The 17,785-nt window shown below is 37.6% G+C and overlaps 1 protein-coding gene and 1 pseudogene across 1 annotated transcript; both read left to right on the forward strand.

Annotated features, from left to right (window-relative positions):
• The window catches only part of LOC141441932 (cathepsin K pseudogene), a 4,368-nt pseudogene extending 3,782 nt beyond the window's left edge, over positions 1–586 (forward strand).
• A 2,410-nt stretch (positions 587–2,996) lies between these two features.
• LOC141441933 (counting factor associated protein D-like) lies at positions 2,997–12,653 on the forward strand. Its single transcript, XM_074106822.1, has 12 exons — positions 2,997–3,070; positions 3,673–3,760; positions 4,444–4,549; positions 6,399–6,516; positions 6,766–6,886; positions 7,755–7,870; positions 7,966–8,158; positions 8,772–8,896; positions 9,271–9,372; positions 11,380–11,509; positions 11,747–11,852; positions 12,546–12,653. The coding sequence occupies exons 1-12, from the start codon at positions 3,016–3,018 to the stop codon at positions 12,651–12,653; spliced, it is 1,368 nt and encodes a 455-aa protein (XP_073962923.1). The 5' UTR covers positions 2,997–3,015.
• The last annotated feature ends 5,132 nt before the right edge of the window (positions 12,654–17,785 follow it).

Genomic DNA, 17,785 nt, shown 5'->3' on the forward strand with positions numbered 1-17,785 from the left:
TTTAAAAATGGAAATAGGTTGCCAGTACTAACCGAACGAACACCAAGGAGTTTTACACAGTTAGTACAGTACCCTTAGTGTAAGTTTTCGGTTACAAAATAAGTCTTCTACTCGTAGAACAATTTGCAAGGTTTTCAATTAAAACAAATTAGTGAATGTACAATTGAAACTAAAACTACCCTAAAAATAACTAAGGTAAAATATTACAAGTAAAAAAATTGCCCCAACGCGCTGCCGGTGAATAGCGTACCAGGGTAGACAGCGCCAGCTCGCGTCGCAGCTACGCGCCGCCAGCTCAAGGCACTGCCTACCTCTGGGAATGGACCCAACGCACGCCTATGGTACGAGTTGTGTAAAGCAGGTCTTATAGTCATTCCATTTTCCATCATCTTCCAGTAATAACTTCCTTAACCACGCCGTGCTGCTCGTCGGCTACGGCATCCTCGACGGAGAGAAGTACTGGCTCATCAAGAACTCCTGGGGCGCCGGCTGGGGCGCCGACGGGTACATACTGATGTCCACCAAAGACAACAACTGCGGCGTCGAATCCGACGCGAAGTACGTCAAGCTTCAGTGAACAACAGCAATAAATTCAATAAGCTCGTTTTTCTTTACTTTATTCCTACATTTAAAAAAAAGAACAAAAAATCAGACTACATTAAAAAGTCATAACAAAACACTTCTCATCTCATTCTTCACACAAAAACATTTCTTATTATCAACCGACTTCAAAAAAAAGGAGGAGTTTTTTAATTCGTCTGTCTGGTTTTTATTTATTTATTTATTTTTGTATGTTTTTTACGCAATAATTCAACCGACCGAGAGACCGATTTTCAAAATTGTTTTTTTTAAAGAGCATAACTTTTGAGTCAGGATCCGATGTTTGGATCCTAGAGAAATCGAGGGCAAACCTCAAATTATATAAGCACACCCATAGCGATTTTGGCATTTCTTTAACTCCAAATCAAGTAGGTAGTTCCCTAAGTATCATTTAGGGAACTGGACCTGGTGAAAAAGACCGCAGATGACCAACGGAACTCGTCAAAGTAAGTAATGCTCATGCGGCTATAAATGATTTCGATTAATATAGATGAACGACGAAGAATTTATTTTTCGAACTGATCTGATGCTGAAGCCAGAAGGTAGGCACCGGAACTCTGTTATAAAACAATGTTATAACAATGCCGTGTTTGGGCTTAATAGAATCGTTGTGAGATGGACTTTCTTGCTGCAAATCAATAAAAAGTGAGAAATAATTGAAAAAAAATTTTTTTTTTTGGTATCTGTTTTACTTTTTTGTTACTTTCTTCATCATACAAAATTGAACTGAACCGTAAAACTGATGCTTCGCAGTAGGTTTTATAACCACTACACTTTCTGGTTAAAAAATACTGTGAATACTTAACTGTCAACGACCTCAACTATTGTAGGTTTTTTTTTGAAAAAAATGCGAAATTAACCGTAAAACGAGTGGTCCATGTGGGACATGGAGTCGCAAAGCTGAAATGGGCTGGGGCCGGCCACATGTGCCAACGACACGACGAACGGTGGAGCAAGCGCGTTTTGGAGTGGAGACAGGACCGGTCTGGAAGAGAGAGACAGATAGTCGATCTGGATGTAGAAAGGTTGGAGTGGCGTATGCCCAACGGTGGGCGAAAACGCGCTGAAGAAGAAGAACTTGAAAATTGTACACGATTTTAAAAAACAAACGTTTCTTATTTCTTATGTAAAATCTAGATTATGTTTCTAAATAGAATATTTAAGCAGATAATTGAGCAAGTTTTGGCTGAACATTTCAGTAAATGGCGGCACATACACGGTTTAGTCAGTAACAGTGATATAGTAACAAAAATTGTAGTGGAACTACCTCACCTACTACGTATTATATATTGGGCTTCTATCATGGCTTCTATCACTCCTGCTGGCTGGTGCTGAGGAACCGACTTCAAACTAGTAAAATATATTTCGTTTTTTTCTTCGGTTATTTTTTTTATACGGCTCAAATATTTATAGCGTTCAAAACTTTCTTCCAAATCTGGGCTTAGTAGAAATACTTTTTTTTTGCTATCAGGAATTGTACACATGGCGTAAATACTATTGATAATTTGTTATGGCTAAAACAAGGCTAAATATTCAATTTTATTACACGATCTAAATACTTGTAAAAATAACACCTAAAATATTTGGGGTCGTTTTCGTAATTAAATAGTGGCCGTGTAACAATAATAAATAAACCGGCCAAGAGCGTGTCGGACACGCCCAAAATAGGGTTCCGTAGCCATTACGAAAACATTAGGTAATATTTTTCTAAGGATTTCGTATTTTATACGGAATCTTCCAAGTTTAGGTATATTTTATACCTTAGGCTGCTATTTAAGAGTAAAACTGCTAATAATTCTCAATAAAACTTAGCCATTATAGTTTTCCTTGTAATTTTCATATACTTACTACCATCCTGAATTTTTTCAAATTTTTCCACCCACCGGTTTAGATTTTAGAGGGGAGGACGCTCGATTTTAATGAAAATTTGCACTTTAAAGTTGAATATTTCGCAAAAAAAATCAATGAATAAAAAAATCTTCTTAGCAAACCCTTAATGGTTTTAAAAGACCAATCCAACGAAACCCCACACTATAGGGTTGGATGAGAAAAAAAAATCACCCCTACTTTACGTCTATGGGAGGGATGGGAGGTAGGTACCCTAAAAAAAATATTTTCGTTTTTTTTATTGTACCATTTTGTCGGCATAGTTTACATTATATATCCGTGCAAAATTACAGCTTTCTAGCATTGATAGTCCCTGAGAAAAGCCGCGGACGGACGGATAGGCAGACATACAGACAGACGGATAGACGGACTTGACGAAACTATAAGGGTTCCGTTTTTGCCATTTTGGCTCCGGAACCCTAAAAATCAGCGGAACCTTGCGCATCACAATAATAGTAGCTTACGGGTGTAGGTGCATAATCTTGCAGTATATAACGAGCACGCGCGCGCGCAGCGCAACTCCCCGCCATGCTGTTCTACATTGCACTCTGCCTCGCTGCCACGCTCGCTGAAGACATCGAAGGTAACAGCAACTGTCTTATTTACTTTATGTTAGTATGTGAATTGTATTTTTCATCACACTTGCTCGTAAACAGTGTCGTAACATGCAGGCTACCTTGGTTGCAACCCCCCAAATAAAACCCGCGACCTTAATGTGCTTCTCATGAAACCCGTGGTCGGTAAATGAGTCATTGCGCGTACAAATTTTCTTGTCATGAAGCCCAAGGTCGGTAAATGAGTCAAAGCCCGTACTGATGCTGCTGCCCGTCAAACGACAGGCGCGTGCTGCGGGAGGGGAGGGGGAGGGCGGCGCTGCCAAGAGCGCAGCCTAAAGTATCGCCAATATTTGGAACAATTATATTTTTTCTTTTAGAATTATAAAATTTTACTCGCAAATGTGATGAAAAACATTGTATGTCGCACGGGCGGAACTACAATTACGAACATCGACTCATTAAAGCAGTCTTCGACTTCGGGCTTCTAATAGACTCTCGTTCGTAATTCCTTATTTACCGCCCTTAAGACACAATACTATGAGGTGCTGGTAAACTGAAATTCGCTTGTAACCTAACACCCGATTTTTTGTCTCAGTGACTTAAATCGGTCTTCTTGGACTATGTTTAGATAAACTACCACGATGGAGTCAAGTGTACTCGATGAAGATGGACCTCTACGTACCCGCCCGGGACTATCACGGCCCATTGAGATTCTGGTAAGTTTTTACAAAACCGTCTGAAAAACACGTTTTCAGAATACTCATGTTTATATTGTCAATTGAAGACATCAGTTGCCCTGAATCAGTGTTAGGGTTGCTATACACATAAAGGTGCAATTCCGTGCACGGCAGCCAAAAGCCCAGTTCACATTTATTTGTCGTATTGTGTCGTGATGCTCTCTCTATGCTTGTGATGCGACACAACACAAGTCGTTACAATACACTGCATCAGATAAATGTGAGCGCAACCATATAAAATGTATGAAACCGATACCGTTCTGATGCATCACGACACAATACGACCGATAAATGAGAACCAGGCTCGCACGCGGCTGATGCGACAACACCCGTGTATGAAAATGTACTCGTATGACGTCGTTTCCGAAGTCTGCGGACTACGACAGACGTTATAATAATTTCTAGTTGACATCTTTAAAGAGCTATACGTAGCATTTAGGCGTTAAAAGGATGGATGGACTCGGAAACACCACACTGCGCCATGCACATCATCGCTCCAGGGGTTCTAGCGCTTACGAATCAACGTCTATCCGTATGTAGGTTTGAAACCGGTGGCAAAAATATCGGTACCGGTTTTGGTACCGGTATTTTCGGTATGACTGTTTGGCCCAAAAATACCATAACATTGGTTCAGATTTTAAGCACTGCCCGTAATTTTGTAGGTACGACGGCTTTCACGACAAAGCTCGATTGGATAACTACAGGACTACGGTGCAACAATATTTCGAAGCCAATTTGACAGATTTGTGGAATTCACCGTTGCTAACAGTAAGTACTACCTATATTTATTTTGGACGTATATTATATGTACGATATAATTATGTATGTATTCGTAGATGTATTGCTGTTACGTTTAAATTTTCTGATCTACTTTTGATGCACCACCTGTTGTAAACTAGTCCTTCCTTCTTTCTGTAAAAAAGGTTGCCTGGAAGAGATTGCTCTTAAGCGATAAGGCTGCCTATTGCTCACCTTGTAATTTTAATAATTTGTTTTCTGTATCGCTTACTATGTCTGGTGTACAATAAAGAGTCTATGTATTGTATTGTATTGTATTGTAAGTTTTAACGATGCATGTGCATCTCTGGCTTTCATGTTTAGGCACTTGGGCATAAAAATCGTTTATTCACACCTAAATCTTTGAGTGCCTATTACGAGTCGTTACCAAACAAGCAAGCAAGCGCCGTTCGGAGGGCTGACAGTGTTTTGCTGTTTCTGACTATTTCGTTACATGTACATACAAATAAAATAAAAACTTTTTCTTCGAATGTTGTCGCGATTAAATGTTTTCTTTTCTACTTTCTTAATATTATAATTGCGAAAGTTTGTAAATTGTTTGTTTGGTACCTCATCACGTCTAAACTGCTGAAGAGAAGGGCATAGGATAGGTTTTATCCCAGAAAATTGCATAATTCCCGCGGGATAACGATGAACGAGTTCTACGCGGACGGAGGCGTGGGGACAGTGCCAACAGATAGTAAATAGTTAGATTGTACATACAACAAGAGCATAAAACGAGCCATTTTACCCGAGGCGTTCATATAGCCTCCCGAGCCGATACGGCGAGGGTGGATAGACACGTCGAGGAGAAATGGGTTTAATACTCGAGTTTTACACTCTGCTTTTCACTTCGACTGCGAGGAAATGAGTGGATTTTTTTTTCACTTACTATGTGTAGGTATGCACCTTTTATTTTTATGCATTATTATTATATGTATATATAATAATAAAGAAAAATCTTCGTATTAAATATAATGACCCGGATAACTCACGTCTTAAATCGAGTTTAGCCCGAAACACTCTCTAAACTCGATTTAATATGAGTGAGTCTCACGGTAGTTTCATGTTCAAAAATCTTCATGTCTAAGACCAAGGTAATCAGCTGTCAACAGCCACAAACAAAAAGTTTCTACATATTTTTTTAATCATAAAATAAAAATCGATATATATATAAAACTAAATATAAGTTAGTATTATAATTTAGTATTTAGTTATTTTTTTTATTTTATGATTAAAAAAATATGTAGAAACTTTTTGTTTGTGGCTGTTGACAGCCGATTACCTTGGTCTTAGACGAAGATTTTTCTTTATGCACTAGAGCCATTTCATGTCGCCTAGATCCAGCATAAACACGAACTTTACGAGCATGAGAAGTGAAAAATATTTTTAACAAGCCTTTGCCTGCGGCTTCGCCCGCGTGGAATTCGGTTATCACGCGTTGTTCCCTCGAGAACTGTGCATTTTTTCAGGATAAGAAGTAGCCAATGTCACTCCCTGACCCATAAACTATCTCTATGCCAAAAATCACGTTGATCCGTGGCCTCGTTGCTGCGTGAAAGACAGACAAACACATACAAACATCTTAAGCGATAAGGCCGCCTATTGCTCACCTTGTAATTTTAATAATTTGTTTTCTGTATCGCTTACTATGTCTGGTGTACAATAAAGAGTCTTTGTATTGTATTGTATTGTATTGTTGTACAAACACAAACACTTTCACATTTATAATATTAGTATGGATTTCATGAAGGTAGTTAAGTTAGTAGGTAATTAAGAACTACATATATTTTACCGTTTTCTAGGCTCTAAGTTGGTTTGCATTTTTTTATATTCACAGGTAAGACCGTTTACAAACGAAGACCATATGAATATGCGTTATTGCTATTTCATCTCCCAAAAATTCAGAGATAGTAGTATTTTACCAAACATGAGAAAAGATTTTTATGAGTACCGGGGTAAGTCGATGTATTTTTAGATTAAGTAATTATATCTATCTAAGTATATATATCAATAAAAATGAATCGTAAAATGTGTTGCTAAGCGCAAAACTGCCCACTGGTCCGATTTCGCTAACTCTTTTTTTGTTGTGTTCGTTACTGTCTGGAGAAGGTTTTTATGGAAAAAAAACAGAAAAATACAACGGGGGCGAAGCCGCAGGCAACAGCTACTTTTCAAAAAAAATGTTTATGTTTCCCACACATTAGGCAGAGAAAGATTGCACGGTCAAGACGCGGTGCACTGGCAGAGAATAAAAGACACGGTTTATGACCGCAAGGAGTTCCACATATGGGTCACGCTCAAGCAGGGTGTGTTCACACCACTCAAGTAAGAATTGGAAATATCATTCGACTTTACAAAAACCAAACCAAATTATTTTTTCGAAAAATACCTATGGAAAAAACACAGAGGTTAAACTGAATAAAATACTTCCAACTTAAAATAGTTTTCAACATGATCGAATATACCGTTTTAGAGTTATTGCTGAATAACTGCCCTTCTCGACTAAAGGAAATATTGTAAATTGTCTTTAGCTGGTAAACCTTTTTTAGGGTTCCGTAGTCAACTACGAACCCTTATAGTCTGTCCTTCTATCTCAGAGACCATTAGTACTAGAAAGCTGTAATTTGGCATGAATATACATATCAGTTATGCCGACAGAGTAGTAAAAAAAAATTGTGTTTTTTTTCATAGACTGACCCTATTATAGTGCGGGGTATCGTCGGATAGGTCTTTTAAAATTTGAGGGGTTGCTAAGATGATTTTTCTATTCAGTGATACATCTGTTTGTGAAATATTGTATTGCAAATTTTTATTAAATTCCAGCTTCGTCAACCGCCCTCCTCTAAAATCTAAACTGTTGGGTGGAATAATTTGAAAAAATTCAAAATGGTAGTTAATATATCAAATTTACAAGGAAAATTGTAGCGACTAAGATTGCCTGAGAATTATTATTAGTTTAAAGCAGAGTTTAAACTCGCAAGAAAAATCGTGCAAGTTGCATTACATTGCGGCGCTCGATTGACCACTACAAAGTTGTTGGCTCTACAGCCTCGCAATGTAGGTAATGCAACTTGCACGGTTTTTCTTGCAAGTCTAAACTCGGCTTAAGAGTAAATAGCAGCCTAAGGGCGGAGCTAGCGTAGGAGTTATTGAGTGTTTTACCTTATCTCTTCTATTATTATTAATATACTAGATGGGACTATAAATGGCATGACACTAGACACGGAAATCTGCTAGACCATCACTACGTAGATATATATGACTTCGATACATCGGAAATCGACCCCAAGATCTGGGATATTGGCTTCGGTAAGCGTCTAATATATTTAAAGCATAAATACAAACTTTGCTTAATAAATTCACTGTTGCGATTGTAACTGTTACTCCAACAATTACATCTACAGGTCTAGATTGTAAAAACAAACCGAAAGGCCTTTCTCCTGACAATACATTGGACTACCTGCAATCATTCCTAAATCTTGAACAACCCGATCACGTGGCCAACGAGTTTGATTCGTTCAAAATGAAGTTTAATAAAATGTACCAGAGTGAAGAAGAAAACAACAAACGTCTTAAAATATTCCAGGACAACGTAAGGTAAAACTTTCGTTTATCTTTATTTAGTTATGTTACAATGCAATGCTCTTTATTGAACGCGGAGCAATGTTCAAGTTGCAAAATATTCACAAAAAATTACAAGGAATTTCTCGAAAATTTCCGGAAACTTTCACTAGTATTTAAAGTATGTTTCCACTCAGCAAGTTTCCTTTGAGACCAATAACGTTTTGGGTTGTTACCATTACTATATATTAATATCAAAGGCGTATTATAAAGTTAATGATTATATCATGGACAGGGATATTTGGAAATAATTCCGATCCGCATTAGCGATCCCTTCAAATAGCGAACCTACTGTGTTAAAAATAAAGTGTGATGTGTACATATCATTTAATAATATTGTAAACCTGTTTAAAAAAATATATACCTCGTTGAGTTTCTTGCCGGATTCTTCTCAGCAGAGGTTTTTCCGAACCGGTGGTAGATTTTTTTTGACATTCATAAGTGCTTGTTATAGCCTAAATTGAATAAAGATATTTTGACTTTGACTTTGAACGTGCATTGAAATTAAGCAGCTGTTATCTGTAGCTATCTGTAGCTGGGGGCTGTTAATGTTGATTAATATTGGTACCGACTGTACGGTATAATACAGGTTTATCAACGAACATAACAAGGCGGGGCATAGCTTCAAGTTGAAGATAAACCATCTGGCTGACCGTACGGAGGAGGAGCTAGCTGTGATGCGCGGCAGACGGCCTCCATCGGGTCCGAGCAAAGGTCAGTCCAATTGTACTAAGCACTTTAAGAGACAATTATTTTACACCAGCTTACTGTTTTATAACCTGTAATAATATCAGAATATAATAGAATATAATAGAATTCTTTTATTTGCTAGAATACTTATAAACGTAGTACAGGGTGTTAAGGTACAGCAGTACAGTATTCAGTCGGTGAACGACTTGCAAAAGTTCTACATACATTGCAAATTAAATTAAATTACTTCATGTGCATAGTAATGTCAGTGTTTAAATAAAAATACAATATAATTATAATGTGCATGGTACTGGTGGAAGAAAGTGTTTATTCCAAAAAAAATATGCAGACAACAGTTTCCTTGTGTATAATACATGATATTAAATTTATGTGTGCAGCGTTACCGTTCCCTTACACTGCTGAAGAGATCGAAAGAATGAGTCAGAATATACCGGAACACTTCGATTGGAGGCTCTATGGTGCCGTCACGCCTGTCAAAGGTGGGCACACTCAAGTCTTACCTACTAACTATTTATAGTTACTAAATTTCGGGACTTAATGACGGCTGCTACTATGTATTGCTGAAATTACCTCGACATTTCAACCACATTGCAGCGGCCGTGGTCACGAGTTGACTGAAGTGTATGGTAGGGTGGGCCAGCAGGAGTAATTTAAGCCCAATATATAGTATGTAAGTGTGGTCGATGAATATAATTCCACTCCTGCTGGCTTTTACGGAGACACCAACTTCAAAGTAGAGAAATTATTTTCACAAAATTTTCGGGTTTTTTTTTTGCTAAAAAAAACATGTTTTTTACTTACTTTTTAGCGATTTTTCGCCAAATTACTTCTCTCGACAATTCCATTAAGCCCAAACACGGCTTGGTTTTATTGTCAGATCAGTTCGAAAGGATTATTTTAACTTAAGCTTTTTCTCAGTCGCAAATCTATATTAATCAAGATTATTTATAGCCGCACGAGCATTACTTAGTTACGGTAGTACGGTCTTCTTCATTAGGTCCAGTTCACCAAATTATATTTGAGGGTTGTCCTTGATTTTTCTAGGATCCCATCATCAGATCATGACTTGTTGACAATGGGACCTCCTTATTTTTTTCATTAAACTATCGTGAGACTAACGTCTTAAATCAAGTTTAACTCGACATGCTTGAAAAAAAAACAATCCATGGAAAGCGCGTGAAGCCATAGTGATTGGTTGATACTTGATACATAAAAGCAACTACTTAAACACTCTTTTTAATCCTTCTACTCCCATATACCTTTCCGAGCGTTTCAGCTACTTGGCTGCTGGCAGTCAGTATCGGTTACTATCGAGTACCAATCTCCTTTTAGCCTGTCCTGCTACCTCTTCCAAAACAAACTCTAAGTCTAAATCATTGACAGTGCAAGCTGCCAGGCACCGACCTCCATCAGGCAATCTCCCACCGTAGGATCTTTCAGGGTGGGCTTGAGAAGGGTGTGGCTTACACCTTCTCCTTAAACATTTGAGGACATTCCTTTGTTTTATATTCGCATGTATAATATGTATTATGGTTATATACATATATATAGTAGTTTATTGATTTATTTGTGTTGTATTTTATGTATTATATTGTTTAAAAGATTGTACAGTAGCTTCCACTATTTTTGACTCATAAACTCACTCTTTGTCGGACCCTAACTGGTTACTCCTCTCATCTACTCAAAGGTTGACTGGTAGACTGGTTCCTTAAAGGGATAAGTCCGCCTTTGTACAAGTATCTCAAAGTATGTTAATTGTGTTTTGTTTCTTTTCTTTTGTACAATAAAGAGTGTACATACATACATACAAAAGCAGTGGTGTTCAATTAGTCGTACAACGTCAACGGGTGATAATTATGATCATGAGGGATGTTGTTAGTGCTGTGTGCTTGTGCTACCCTAGATTTGACGGTAATAGCAATAATGACAACAATAATTCCAAAAAATATTACAAATGAAACGGATACAAAATTCAGATCTATTGTCAAGAAGACATTAATATCTAAGGCGTATTATAAAGTTAATGATTATTTCATGGACAGGGATATTTGGAAATAATTCCGATCCGCATTAGCGATCCCTTCAAATAGCGAACCTACTGTGTTAAAAATGAAGTTGTGTTCAATACTTGTGATATAGAGATATCATTTAATAATACTGTAAATCTGTTTAATAAAATATACCTCGTTGAGTTTCTTGCCGGATTTTTCTCAACAGAGGTTTTTCCGAACCGGTGGTAGTTTTTTTTGACATTCATAAGTGCTTGTTATAGCCTAAATTGAATAAAGATATTTTGACTTTGACATTGACTTTGACGATGAAAACGTGGGTCCCAGAAGAAGGGCTACGGATTAGCCCGAAACATGTCGAGCTAAACTCTATTTACAACATGATTTATCCGGGCTTATTTCACTAAATATGACAATGATGATGATAAGTAACCTCCACAAAGTAACATTTGTTTCAAATGAATATTTTATAAACAGACCAGGGACAGTGCGGGTCGTGTTGGGCGTTCAGTGCAGTGGGGGCGGTAGAGGGGGCGCTGTTCCTCCGCGACGGGAGTGAGCAAGTGGTGAGGCTCAGCGAGCAGGCACTCGTCGACTGCTCTAACGGGTGAGAGACCTCAGAATTATACAATTTATGCAAAAATACCACAGTAGCTTTCTAGCACAACGTATCGGCATTGCTGCACAGCGAGAAAAAGCTGCCAGCAATTTTAGCTCTATGCCACAGAGTAGTTTTTACAAAGTTTATTTAAGTTTTCATGTTTTTTTGTACTTGTTTAAGTTATTTAACGTTATTCATTCTCGTTTTGATTGAAAAATACGTAAGTTTAATGCTTTGTTACAGTTTTCATAACATGGGGTGCAACGGGGGATGGCAAGAAAAGGCTTACGATTGGATGAAGATACATGGCTTACCTAACGATGACAACTATGGAGGATACATAGCTCAAGTGAGGGCAATATTTCTAACTAGAGTATGCTAGTAGAAGAACTAGAGTATGACAAGTGTAAGGTAGCAAAGGAAAAGAACGGTAAATTGAACGAATAAATAACTAAGTTACGGGGTCACTCATATGCGTGCAAACTTTCGCACATTGCAACAATTTTGCGCATCAGTATTATGGTTTTCTTTAAAAGTTTAAAGCGCTGAAACCCCACGAACCATGAGTCAAATCTAATGGGACAAAATCGTATTCAGTGCCTAGACCAGACGTTTTCAACTTGGTTGCCGCGGCACACAATCATGCCGCCTACCTTTACTTTCAGGTGTGCCGCGATTACCACGAAGTGTATGCCGCATTGAAATCATGAATAGCTATTTTAATGCGAAAATAAGAAAATAGTACGAAAACAACTGACGCGTGGCGTGTGCGATTCGCGTTTTCAGGTTGTTGTGGTATGGTAAAGACCGGAAGGAATGGCGGGGCGGGTGGAGCCAGTCCGACTCGCACTTGCCTATTTTTTACTGGTGTGCCGTGAAACTTTGATGAACGAAACGTGTGCCGTTAAAACCAAAAAGTTGAAAACGCCTGGCCTAGACGAAATTTGTTTTGACATAATAACATAGACTAAAACTTGTAACAAACAAAATTTTGAGCTCCTGACCTGAAATAAGCGCATATTTATGTTGCCTCTATATCCAGGACAGCGTTTGCAACATCAACAACGTAACCAAAGATGTTTACGTCAAGGCCTATTACGAGATCCCTGAAGCAGACGAAAAAGCTCTAAAGGTCAGTAAATTCAGTTAGTATTGTTGTATTTGACTTTGTTTATTGAAGTGACAAACGTACATCAGATAGAATACAATGTATAGTAAAGAATAAGAAATTTAAACATTTGATTAGCCAGTTATACAACATACTCCCCCGTAATCAAAACAAGATTATAAACATAAACCTATTCCTTTTATACAATTCTGATGCTTGATACGAGCCAATGGCTTAGTTAGTACATCAGCCCACATCTCCAAAGTATTGATATATACGACATTAACAATATTGTTAGATAATAAATCTCGTATATAATGAAATCTTGTGTCTATATGTTTGGTTCTGTTGTGGTGAACCGGATTCAATGCCAACTTCTGAGCAGACTGTGAATCATTATAAATAGTAATAACAGTTGACATACCAGTAAGTTCACACATCAATCGCCTCAGAAATTCAGCCTCTCTACCCGCACTGGACAAACTCATATATTCCGCTTCGCTGGACGACAGGGCAATGGTGGTTTGCTTCTTACTTTCCCATGAAATGGCTCCCCCGGCCATAGAAAAATAGAATCCGGTGTATGAACGACGATCCATAGGACAATTGGCCCAATCTGCATCCGCGTAGCCAATTAGACATCCACCGTCTTTCCTGTAAGTAATGCCCAAATCGATAGTGCCTTTCAAATATTGTAATACACGTTTTGCCGCCTTCCAATGACTTTTATCATATTTAGTATTGAATTGACTCAAATATGATGTAGCAAAAGCAATGTCTGGACGAGTATTAACGGCCAGAAAATTGAGTGAGCCTATCAATTGCTGATACGGATAGGATAATGAAGATTCACTTACATTCTTCTCACTCGGCAGAAACTTTTTAGTTTCCAACGGCGTAGGCACGCTCTTACAGTCCATCATGTGAAATTTTGTAGCAAAATCACGAATGTAACTTTCTTGAGATATTTTTAATCTCATTAGGTTTGTAATGTATATTTAAACCTAAGTAATACTGAGTTTGCCAATCACTTTCAACTAAAATGATTCCGCAAGTCAGATATGGACAGTATTTAGCGTTTTATTTTCTTTGTACAAAATGACAATGTCATCGACATGGAAAGCGAGTATTATTAACTCGTTACCAACTTTTGGTATAAATACATTGCTTCCGAAGGAGTTTGGTTAAAACCTATGCATTGTAAAATTTCGGTCAACTTTTTATACCATGCTCGTGAAGCCTGTTTGAGGCCATAAAGCGATCGTTTCAGTAAACATACTTTATCTTCTTGACCAGGTTTTATAAATCCTTCCGGCTGACTCATATATACTTCTTCCTCCAAAATTCCGTTTAAAAATGCCGTATCAACGTCTAAATGGTGCATTTTCATTCCCTCTTCCGCAGCCAATGCGAACACATGCGTAAAGAAGAATTTCGGACGACTGGAGAGAAAGTTTCCAAGTAGTCAATACCATAAACTTGATTAAATCCTTTCGCGACAAGTCTGGCTTTATATTTAATTACGTCACCATGCGCATTTTTTCTTCAGCTTGTAGATCCATTTGCAAGGTATGACTTTCTTATCTGGTCTATCAACGAGAACCCAAGTTTGTTTCTCAAGCAGTGACTGATATTCATCTTGCATAGCTTGATACCATTTATCACTATCTTCTGCGTTCAAAGCCTGTGTATAAGTTGTAGGTTCATCCATCAGCTGAGGGGATGAAGTTTGCATGCATACACAATTGGCAGCAGAATTAGGTTTTCTGGGTCTCAAATTGTACCTTGGTTCTACAGAATCAGTATCAGATTCAGTTTCTTCTGATGAAGATGCAATAACAGGTTGAACTGACACATTTGGAGTAACAGCGTTATGCCACTGTTCCACGACATTAATATCAGACTGAACATCTTCTGATATAATATCTACAATATCAGGTTGAATCTGTTCATTTTCGATGACAGCGCTTGTGACAGGTGTTCGACTATCTGAACTATTTGACGAGTTTACTTGCGAACTAAGCAATAGAGGTACAACTGCTGATTCAGTTAAATCATTATCAGACTTACAAGTTGTCTTTACTTTCAAATCTTGAAAATCACATTCAAAAAAAGTAACATCTCTGCTTTTCACAAGTCTTCTGGGATATCTAATATCTCTGAAATAATAACTTCTTGGATCTTCTGAATATCCAACGAAAATATGCTCGGATGCTTTCATGTCCAGTTTCTTCCGATTACATTCAGGGACATGGATGAATGCTCTGCATCCAAAAACACGCAGATGAGAAAGATTTGGTATTTTAGCATACCATTTCTCGTACGCCGTCTTCCCATTGAGAGCACGGTGAGGAGACCTATTTTTAAGATATACAGCCATCTCTGCAGCATCTTGCCAATAAGCCGGAGAAAGGGAACTATCAGAAAGCATTGACTTACTTTCTCCAAATTGAGCGATTTGTTCTTTCTGCAATAGAATTTTGCTGAGGACTGTAGGGAACTGTTGTTTGGTGTTGAATTCCTTCATTTTGTAAATATCTCGAAAATTCAGCATTAACATATTCTTTTCCATTATCGCTCTTCAATATCTTAATCTTTGCTCCTGTTTCCCGCTCTACTGTGGACTGGAAAATACGAAACTTGTTCTTTACTTCCGCTTTTGAAGGAATAAAGAATACAAAAGTCATACGAGAAAAATCATCTATAAAAAATAAAATATACTTATTGCCTTGAAATGAAGTTTCAGGCAAGGGTCCACAAATATCTGAATGAATAAGTTCCAGAACAGAAGTTGATCTTTTATGTGAAACTTTCTTAAAGGGTTTCCTATTCTGCTTACCTTCAATGCAGGGGATACATGGTTCCTTATCGACTTCTGAGTAGTCCACGCCCACTGCGTGTCCCTTCCTCAGTTGATCCATTCCGATGCGACATAAATGACCTAGTCGTCTATGCCAGAGCTTGAAGCTAGAAACATCAGAGTGGGTCTCAAAAGCAGATAATTGAGTCGTTGGGTTGACCGTACAGTCTAAAGAATACAGTCCACCACATATAGAACCATGTAAAATTACATCACCTGTACAAGAAAAAGCATCAGAATCATAAAAATTACAACCTGTTCTATCAAAAACTACGTTAAAACCTTTATCTACTGCCTTTTTACTGAAATAAGATTAGAATTCAAGTTCGGTACATGAACACATCAGTAATCTTCTTTATATAGTATTCTGACCGCAAGTGGTGATAGAAATATCTCCAATGCTTTACTGGGCAGTACATCTCCATTTGCAATGGTTACAGTCCCAATAGACGAACTTCTCACATTATTCATCCAATCAGCTCGTGACGTCATGTGTGCTGAAGCTCCAGAATCAATAAACCATTTATCACGCTCTAATCCGTCATTGACATTCAGTGCACATAGAGAATTTTTTGATTTACGGGTCTCTTCTTCTTGTCCTTTTTATGGGACAATCTGGACGCTTATGTCCTGGCTCCATGCAGTCGTAACACACAATAGGTTTCTTCGGTTTGGATGTAGAAGGTTTGTTCTGGTTCATTCGTGTACGAAGAGCAGTACCTGGGTTATCTATAGCTGGTTTATTCAATTCATTCAATAATTTGGTCTTAATTAAATCCACTGTAATGTCTATGTTGGAATTTTCCAAAGCCATTACTAAAGGTGCATATTGAGGACTTAAACCTCCAAGAAGAATCGCAGCTATTGAAGCATCTTCCATAATTTTGCCAATGTCGGCTAAATCTTGCACAGTTGACATGACAGCATTTATGTACGTCTCTATATGGAATCAAATCATCAAGAGTACCTGTACAGTTTCCGTTCGAGGCTTATACGTCGCCCTAAACCTTTGTCCTCGTAAGCGGACGAAAGAGCATCCCAAGCTTCCTTGGCTGTTTTGCATGACCTTACATGAGTTATTGCCATACCATCTAAAGTGAGACATATTTTCGATAACGCCTTCTGATCGTTACGTGATTTTACCTCAGTAGGAATTTTACTATCATCAGAATATCCGATGATCGTCTCCCATAACTCTTCATGCATAAGGTACATACGCATTTTGAATTTCCATACGGAATAACCGTCTCTGTTTATGAGTGGTTTTATGCCAGAAATCGAATTATTTGCCATATTTATACGCACAGCTGTTTGATGTCACAACAAAAATAGTATGAAAATATCTTCGTGAACTATTGAAAATTTTCACAGATTTTCATAATTTATAAACGCACATACTGGAAAAAACTAGTAGATTCACTTTTTATAAAGAATATATAGTTTTTATAAGTAATACTCAGTTAAATATAGAGTTTCGTGCTGATAACGAATGTTGTATTTGACTTTGTTTATTGAAGTGACAAACGTACATCAGATAGAATACAATGTATAGTAAAGAATAAGAAATTTAAACATTTTGATTAGCCAGTTATACAACAAGTATATACAAGGTGTTCATTATATTACCTAAACCCGTGTCACAACACTAACGCAGATCGTAATTTTTATCTGCAGTATAATAACTTAATTATCTGAAACTATCACCCTACGCAGATACGATAATTATACAGACGATACATTCAGTCTTAATCCTTCAAACTGAGTGACTTGTTTTTTTGGTGCAGATGTTTATACAGGATGTTTTCGTGTTTATCATCTTCTAGATTTCTCGCGTGCAGCGGCTCTCACATCAACCTGTATCTATTTGCAGATAAAGTACTTTACCATATTTATATCGGCAGATATTATACACTATCAATTTATATACGCAGATATATTTTGCCATCTTTCAATATATGTCGGTGCCCACAGATACTTCACGATAAAATATAAAGTTATCTGCGCTGTGTGTGTTAGCTCATTGAATTGTATAGGGAGCGATATTGACAGATATTCGTTGAGATACAGATATCTATCGTAATCTGCTTAAGTGTTTGACACGCTTAAAACTGCTAAAAAGTGGCTTGAAGCTATAGGTAACGTTTAATGTGATCTGCCTACCCCATTTGGGAATACAGGCGTGATGGTCGTGACGTGTGTGTTCATTAATAAGTGAAGACCAGAAAAAGGGATCAGAATCAAGAGTTAGAATCGATTACATCTAATTTAATTGTGCTGATTACAAAACCCTCATTTTTTGTGCCCAATCTAATGT

The sequence above is a fragment of the Choristoneura fumiferana genome, chromosome 24 (genome assembly GCF_025370935.1).
Source record: "Choristoneura fumiferana chromosome 24, NRCan_CFum_1, whole genome shotgun sequence".
Lineage (NCBI taxonomy): Eukaryota > Metazoa > Arthropoda > Insecta > Lepidoptera > Tortricidae > Choristoneura > Choristoneura fumiferana.